Below are 8,964 nucleotides of genomic sequence, written 5' to 3'. Positions count from 1 at the left end.
ACACCATCGGCTTCTGAGTACTGAAACTGGAATTAGAAACAGAACTGCGTGGATGAAGGACTCCAAAAGAGAATTACTGGATCTCACTCTCAAGTTACCAAGAACCTAATGGCAAACAGACCTGGGCATAAAACGAGTGTTCTGAAGGAGCTTCTTGAATCTATTTAGATGTGTATAGAAGCAATACCACTATATGCAGATGGAAATTTCATCTAGATTTCAGTGCCGTCCAGAGAATGCTTCTGAAATATCAGTACTTCTGCAAAACCCTGCTTTGTGTAAGCGTAAACCGCATTCTCGTCTAGCAGGATCATTAAAAAGCAATTAAAGTTTGGTAAAAGTTTTCCCCCTTCCACAGAGCACTTAACATCTTTTTTTGAACAATCCGTGAGTTCTTTCTACCTGCCAAGACAAAATCTTCACAACGATTATAACGGCGTGGAACAGAGCCGCTGTGAGCGGCCATTACATGTACAGGGACGTTTAAACGCTGCAAAGTGGTTTCCTGTGACCCAGATATTACTGGTAATTAAACGGTATAACCGCGCGGGTGGGCGGTAATGGAGAGGGGTTAACGTCCTGCCCCCGCAAGCAGGAACTTTGCGAGCTGAGAGATTAACCCGTAATTCACTGTAACTTGGTCTCCAAGAAGATCACACGGTGGTAAGGCAGTATCCATCGGCCAGAGGAGTGTCCATTAGCCGCCGAAGTGTGCCAATGGACACTGTCTGGCTAATGATCTGCTTGGCCGTAAGATCTGCTTGGAGATTAGCCCTAAGTACACATAATGTAGGCGTGTGGTTACTTTGTATTAGTAAGATCCAAAACAAGTTTCAAGTTTATTTATTTCACCAGGGAATACCTCAGATCCATTGATCTGCTTTTCAGGTATCCCTGGGCACACATTAAAACATACAATTTCATAAAAATACAAATCGAACCCAACAATATACAAAAACGTTACAAACATGTACATATACAACACAGTCACATTATAGGCACATTTAGTTCATTTTCCAAATTCAGTCCTCTCCACTAGTCTACAGTCCGATTTTCTTTCTAAATGATGATGTTGACGTGATCCGTAAAACCGCGTATTACTGACGTGAGACGGACCGACGTCCTAGACCAAAGTCACAACCTGTTTGTGAGGATAGAAAGTGTTCAATTATCTACAGCAGATTCGGACCTGCTTATGGAAGGAGACTAATTGGTTACTTGACATCACAGAAAAAAGTGCATTATGAAAAACCAACTTCTTCGTTTGGCGATTTTTCCCTCTTCTTTTAGCCTTTTTTTTTAGTGTGACGTCGTTGTCGTCCAACTTAGTGTGACTCAATAAGAGAAGAAAAGGGACCCTCGGAAATGAAAATTCACTATCAAAACAGCGCGAATGGTAGAGAAAGGGCAAAAAGTCTCCTCAATGTTCTCGTAGCTGATTATAATTGACGTAATGGATTTTAAGAGCATCTAGATATGTTTCGATGTTTCCCAGCATCGCTTTGGAGACGCCGTCTTACTAATGGAGCAGGCCGGACATTATAGTCTTACAGGAAATTGAATGTGCCATTCAGATGAAAACAAGCGGAAACAAGAATTCGGAGATCTCGAACCTCCATGAAATATATGAGTCTTTGTAAGTCTGTAACCGGCACATCTGTTTTTCCTCAAAATACAAAAGTTCTGCTGCAGTACCAATGTCAGCCACCAGGAGGCCCATACTTGATCTTGACCTTCGGCTTCCTATGACTTACCAGCATACCAAATATCATCACAATCCACGAAGGCGATATGGAGTTATGCTGACTACAAATGTGCGGAAACACAATCACACAGACAAACAGACACACAGACAGACACACAGACGCGCCAAAAACAATACCTCCATTTTTCATGGAGGTAATAACGCTGCCATAGAATTACTACCTCGTTATCATCATCATCGTACCTACCTGAACAATGACAATATAGTTTATTGCAAATTCGTGCCCGGGGGCTAATTGCAAATTGCAAACATAAAAGAACAATGAAACAGAGTATAAAATAACTAAAAACTACATGATAAAAGGTAGTTGTCTGGAGCTATAGCTATTTCTAAAACTATGTCTAAGGGGTTTGACTTCTCTTTTTTTATACCATGGAAGACGTAACAATGACAATAACAATGCATATTCACGCCCTACATGGGCCAAACGCACTAAGTTAGATAACTGAGTGAAAAGTATAGAAGGAACAAGTGTTATATTTCTTCTGTGCTATATCTATATCTACAGGATCAATATCTCTTCTCTCTTTTTGAAATATGTATGAACAACTTTACATATTTTTTCCTTAGAGAATACCACCCAAAATTACAATTTAGAAGGAAAATAAGGGGAACCCTATGAGCAGCACATATCCATTATTTCGCTGTTTGGACAATAATTGCGCCGAGAGGGTGACCATTTATCTACAATTAGCTCATAATAAAGCCCAAATGAAGCTTCCATTTCGCTAATAGGTCTGCTCACAAGCCAGAGGGGATAGCTTGAGACTCCTAACCGCCCAAATTCCTTGTTCGAAATCTTTTTACAGTGACAGTTTCTTTCCCGGCCCCGTACGGCCAACCTTTGGAATTCCCTCCCTGACAAGTGTTTCCCACCAACCTACAATCTACAGGCTTTCAAATCAAACGTTCACCGCCATCTCTTAACATAGCCATGTTTCTCTCATATTTCTAGTTCGATGCCGAGAAGTGGTCGTATTGAACCACTCTGTTGAAAAAAAAAATATCCACAGATCAGCAGTAGCTTCTCCTAACTTTGTCCACAGATCAGTACATGGTAGTTAATCAGAAAAAAACCGCTTAACTTTAAGGTCTTACAAATTTAAAACGTCAGAACCTGCCATCGTGCTGATTCCTGAGCACTTTGAACTCTATTTGATAAAAAATGGCAGGAGGATTGTTTTAGCACTCAGCCATGCGTATGGGGTGGTCCAAGATGTGGGAACTCGGTCTGAAGATGAAGGATGTTATCTTCATATGTATAGTATCTAAATATTGGACTTGAACTTGTAACGACAGTTTGCAAACTTCTGCCCGTGTCTACAGGAGGAGCATCACTGACGTGACGATGACGGAGGAGCGGACACGTGACATGATCAGCCGGGCCCGGCAGGCCTGGCTCACCGCTCTGGTGGACGAGATCCTGCAGCCGGAAGGTAAGAACCCTAGGTCTAACCAACAAAGTTTTTTTATTGTTCATACATTGAGGAATATAATCTGTATCGGTATAGCCGGTATAACCGCCACATAATACAACACAAAGTTGTAGCACACCCAAGTATCTAAGACGTACACATAATGAGATGATAAGTTAACAAAGACAAAGCAAAGTTTGCAACGGTACCTTATATAAGGTTAAGTATTACGTACATACAAGCACCATGTAAATGGACAAGATCCTACAGCCGAAAGGTCAGGAAACCTAGGTCTAACCATCAAAGTTCGCCAAGTTTATAACGATACGTACTATATGTCTAGTCTCCACCAGACTCTTTTGCAGGCTGACGAAATAGTAGAAATCTGCCTAAAAAGAATGTAGCTGAACAGAGGAGTTGGCCGACCATACATCCACTTTGCCTTCATAACGATTTCTCACAGACTCTATGCAGGCAAACTGCCAGCTACATTCTTTTTAGGCCAATTTCTACTACTTATTTAGCCTGGGAAATACTGGTGGAGACTACAATATGTCATGATAGTTACGTTTATATGAACACCATGACTGACAATGAGATCGTGTAACCCGAAGATGAGGAAGTTACGAACAAAGTTAGCAAAGTTTGCAACGGGTTAGTTACGTTCATACGAGCAACGGGAGTGACGAGATTCTCCAGCAACCGATCCGTCTCTGTCTTGTTAAGACAAAGGACTGATATTACATACTAAGTATGCGCCGTGACACACAAGTTAGTAAATCCCCTTGATTGTCAGTTGGCTGCAGAGGAAATTATCTGTAATCCCCTCTTAAAGCAGGGGATCCTAGCTTCAAGGACGATTTGGCTGGACAGTAATGATCACGCCGCGACTTGAGAAAAATCGATCACATTTCTGTTCATTAGTACAAACGTATTAAGGTCCTGGTTAGTACAAACGTCTTGTCAGATCCAGCCATTATGCTGATTCAATACTTCTCCAGAGGAAAGCATTTCTTTAAAGCTGACACTTAAGATAATAGGTAGAAAGTAGGGCAAAAACTTTCCATAACTATCTTAAATGTAAGCTTTTATTAAAATGCTTTTCGTTTAAGATGTACTAAAATGGCTATCATCATAGATTGGATATTAACAAAAAATGCTATAAAAATACAAGTATTATCTACTAGATAACGTTATTCATGTGTTTATGACTTACTTTTAACTGTTTTTATTGCTTCTATGTGACATGCAGTGTATGTATTCGGTGTGCACGGTATCAGCATACTCGCCGTCTAGTGCACACCACTTATTGTTGTGTCATAATTTTGAATAAATAAATTAATATGGTATATGAAAAATTTAAACTGTTTTCCAACTCAAAATTTGACTCACCAGGAATTTTCGACTGAATCACTCAGTCTTCCTCAGCTATCTGACCCAAATGATGTGGACATGTGATTTTTCCCACGTGTGACGTCAGCAAAGGGTCAAAGGTTGTCTGAAGTCGATATCGCCACCCGTCCCGGTTGAGCGATGGTTGAATGCGCCCTGTTGGAGAACAGTTTAAGTTTTTCATAATGTAATTTACCAACTCAGATGAACTTTCATGCTGAATTAACATGGTTGATTATCCTCATGTGGTGCAGCCACAAAGCGATCAGGTATCGACGCGATGGAGGACCACAGACTGGCGCAGGACACCCGGACCGCGTGGCAGCGCCGCCTGCTGAAATATCTCGTAACTGCAGACCCCCGGATCCCATACCCTCAACGGTAAGATCATCGTACCGATCCCTGATAAACGTTTGAGCTAAATAACGCTTGTTAGATTCATTTGTGCTCGATCAGTGGCGGTGAATGATTTTCAATGTTTTGGTGGACCATCTTTCACAGAGTAACACTGACTTCCTGGGTTTAAATCACACTGCAGTCTTTGGCCGTGTCTATACGGAACCACCCAAGGCGCGATTCGGGTAACTCACATTCCTCACATCTGGTCCACGTGCAACACACACCTGTGAAACCGTGTCCGAACACAATACGCTTGAGCTACATTTATTGCTGTTTGATGATAGCACGCAAGGCGGCGTGTTATTAATGTCAGAGGTCAACGACCTGCTTGCTGATGCCCCCCTCCCAGCGTATCTCGGCCGAATGCCGACGTGGTCCCGCCAGAGGCGGTGAAGCTCGCCCTAGAAGGGACACATTATTTGACCATTACTGCTCTTTAAGTTGCTGCCACGTAAAAGTTGGTATTGCATATAAAAAAGAAATATCACCCCGTAATCCATGACCAGGCGAAGTCACATTGAAATCACATTGCGTTCAGACGCAAATCGCGATGCGGGGAAAGCGATTCGAAACCACCTCTAGAAGTGGCTTGGGATCGAGGCGCTTTCAATGTGATTTCGGAGCGTTCAGATGGAGCCACTTGAAACCGGCTTCGGGGTAAACCACATGTAAACCGCCTTGGGTGGTTCCGTATAGATACGCCCTTTGATAACCTGATGACCTAGACTGACTTTTTGCCTACATATACGTGTCCAGGTGCTGTGTAAAGGAAATGCGGAAATTATGGACGAAATGAAATATCAACCGTCTTTTCTAAAGAACCAGGTTCTAAGTGCACTTTATCGACCCATTTACAGCTAGAGAAGATTATTGAACTGGCAAAACATTTGCTCAGTCCACTCGTTTTGTGCTAAACCGTTTTCCTGTGCTATAACGGATGTTGGTGCGTTTCCTTCTTTCCTCCTCTGGCCAGACGCAGCATCACGGACCGGACCATGACGGAGGAGCGGAGCCGGGACCTGGTGGCGCGCGCCCGGCAGGCTTGGCTCACCGCACTGGTGGACGAGATCGCGGAAGGTAAGGGGCGTGTACGTGTGTGTACATGTGTGTTTGTGTGTGTGTGTGTGTGTGTGTGTGTGTGTGTGTGTGTGTGTGTGTGTGTGTGTGTGTGTATGTGTGTGTATGTGTGTGTGTATGTGTGCACTGGTGGACGCACTGGTGGACGAGATCGCGGAAGGTGAGGGGCTCTCTACCTGTAACGTTACAGTAATAACCGTGTGTGTGTGTGTGTGTATGTGTCTGTGTTTGTTTGGGGGGTGAGGGGGTAGGAGGGTAGGAGCGGAGCCGGGACCTGGAGGCCCGCGCACGGCAGGCTTGGATCTCATCCCTGGTGGACGAGATCGCGGAAGGTGAGGTTTACAGGGGAGCAACCTGTACCTGTATGTGTGTATGTGTGTGTGTGTGTATGTGTGTGTGTGTGTGTGTGTGTGTGTGTGTGTGTGTGTGTGTGTGTGTGTGTGGTCTCTCAGTCACTGACGAAAGCTAGTGGATACTAGCTGAAACGTCTGACCGTTTCCAAAATGATATTCAGTTGCTTGAGTAACTGCTTTTTGGCGTAACTTAATATGTATTTATACTAAAACATTAGTACCTGTGTGTATGAGTTTGCATGCAAAAGTATCTACATGTATAGTAAGTGTGAATGTGCATGTTGGTGTATCCATAGTAACCTGTGTATCCATAGTAACTTGTGTATCCATAGTAACGTGTATCCATAGTGACTTGTGTATCACTAGTAACTTGTGTATCCCTAGTAACTCGTGTATCCATAGTAACTTGTGTATCCATAGTAACTTGTGTATCCATAGTAACTTGTGTATCCATAGTAACTTGTGTATCCACAGTAACTTGTGTATCCATAGTAACGTGTATCCATAGTAACGCCACGCCCCTCCCTGCAGCCTCCGGCCCCAGTAAGCGGCAGATCACAGACGTGGACGTGACGTCAGACCACAGTAAGGAGTTCACGGCGCGACAGCGGACAGCCTGGCTACACAGGCTCCTCAACGCCGTGCAGGGACAGTAGCCTCGCACCCGCAGGCGCCTGGACGCGCGGCTGGGCCAGTAAGGGGGTAGCCTCGCCTCTCAGGCACCTAGACGCGGCTGAGTACTAGTGTGTCCATGTAGCCTGGACTCCAGTCTTGTTAGCTTTCACTGCACGAAAAGGTGAAATTACCAAACGTAGGTAATGGATAGCAAAGTTCTTTGGTCACAACCATTTATTTTTCACGAGCCGATGTTTCGATGACCGTCTGTCATCTTTATCAGGGCAACTCTGACTGGTTTAGATGATTGCCCAATTGAAGATGACAGACGGTCGTCGAAACGTCTGCTCGTGAAAAAATAAATGGTTGTGACCAAAGAACTATCCTATTCATTCGTTTACCAACCTGATGAAATTGTTTACGGGAATGTAGGTCATGTTTACTTTGTATATAGTATCTGGCTTTACAATGGTAGTAAAAATAAGTCACGACCGTAGTCAGGAATTACCGTACTTGACTTTTATTTCCTACCATTGTAAAGTCAAGTAGTGTTTAGCAAAATAAGCAAAGTAAACATTACCTTACTTTACTGGTATTTACTGCAGTTGGTAAATGTAGGTTTTTGTGCATTGTTTAGTCCGCTCCCGGGGTAGCGGATCTTCGGGAGCGGGCCAAAGCTAACAACACTGGACTCCAGGCTCCCTGGACATGGTGCTGGGCCAGTGAAGAGAGACCTCTAGCGGATAGACAGGATCTGCACCTAGCCCTGACTAGTGGACGTTGACAATGACTTGTTGTCTAACTAGAACATGTTGCACCGGTCCTATTTACACACTTGATTATCATGTTCAGAGATCACCGATCAGGGTTACATATGCTACACAGGCATAGACACGGGAATAAAGAGATTCCCTTCAGAGAACGGAAAAGAATAAATACAGTCACTAAAACTAACGACTTGGTATGAAAAGATATGTCAGAACATGAAAGGAGAAGCCGGTACTGTGTGTACAAGCCTAGGATAACCGGCTTCTTCACTGCCGGACAAAACAAAAAAAAGACATCAGAGGATTTGTGTTCCAGTACTTCTAAGTAGAGTTGCTAGTTTCTTAAATGTTAACTTTATAGCATGATTCATTCATTTCGGAAGATGTCAACTTCACATATCATTACGAGGTAGTCTATTCCAGAAAGCAAAACATACATCGTTGAAGAGGTTCATCAGTCACGTAGAATTAACAGTTAGTAGAAATTCTTCAATCAGTGACTGTATTTAAAGGTAAAAACACGTACCTCCAAATTTTCGGTGTCGACTGTACACCTTTCTCGAGGAGTGACCTAGTCTCGCGAGAACACGAGACTAGGACGAGACTTGTGTGGATCTTCTGACCTCCCCCGCCTCCTTGCGGAGTAGGGGTAGGTAGGACTTGGGCAAAACATACATCGGCGTTGTAGCCTCGTCCGGTTAATCTTTGCAAAGATAGGCCAATGGCATGACCATGAGATTCCGTAAGTCTTTTACCCAAAAGTCTAGAGACTTAGGAGAATTCAGATTACTTCATTACTTACTGCTAGTCGACTCTCGTAAGAGCGATGCACACATCTGGTTTCACATCAATAAAACTACGTTGTTCATACCCAACGACTTCTCCAAGATACTATTTCACTAGCAAAACACGATCTGTTGTGTTCATTTCAGTACATACAATAGATAGCATAGCCTCGGCAATTACTTCATTGCTGTAGATGAAGTCACACTGCAAACGTATTGTAGCAGCGCCCTCTGCCAGAAACCGTCGGTGCTGCAACTTATACAGATATTACACCATGCCATTAGAGACAAACTTCTCTGATCAATATTTCTGGGCAGTCAGATACCATCTTATCTTATCTAATTGAACCGCGACGGGGGCCGACATCGTCTACAAAATACCTTTGACCAAGGGTT

The 8,964-nt window shown here is 43.4% G+C and overlaps 1 protein-coding gene across 1 annotated transcript in view; it reads left to right on the top strand.

Annotated features, from left to right (window-relative positions):
* The window catches only part of LOC109481704, a 12,109-nt gene extending 4,794 nt beyond the window's left edge, over positions 1–7,315 (top strand). Inside the window, exons 3-6 of the mRNA XM_019784295.1 lie at positions 3,092–3,201; positions 4,827–4,953; positions 5,945–6,048; positions 6,933–7,315. Of these exons, the coding sequence (XP_019639854.1) occupies positions 3,092–3,201; positions 4,827–4,953; positions 5,945–6,048; positions 6,933–7,057 (466 nt within the window). The 3' untranslated portion in view covers positions 7,058–7,315. The remainder of the gene's footprint in view (positions 1–3,091; positions 3,202–4,826; positions 4,954–5,944; positions 6,049–6,932) is intronic.
* The last annotated feature ends 1,649 nt before the right edge of the window (positions 7,316–8,964 follow it).

This window comes from Branchiostoma belcheri, unplaced genomic scaffold (assembly GCF_001625305.1).
Source record: "Branchiostoma belcheri isolate BF01 breed outbred unplaced genomic scaffold, Haploidv18h27 scaffold57, whole genome shotgun sequence".
Lineage (NCBI taxonomy): Eukaryota > Metazoa > Chordata > Leptocardii > Amphioxiformes > Branchiostomatidae > Branchiostoma > Branchiostoma belcheri.
Note: the sequence above shows the minus strand (reverse complement) of the source record. Positions and strands in the feature narration are given on the sequence as shown.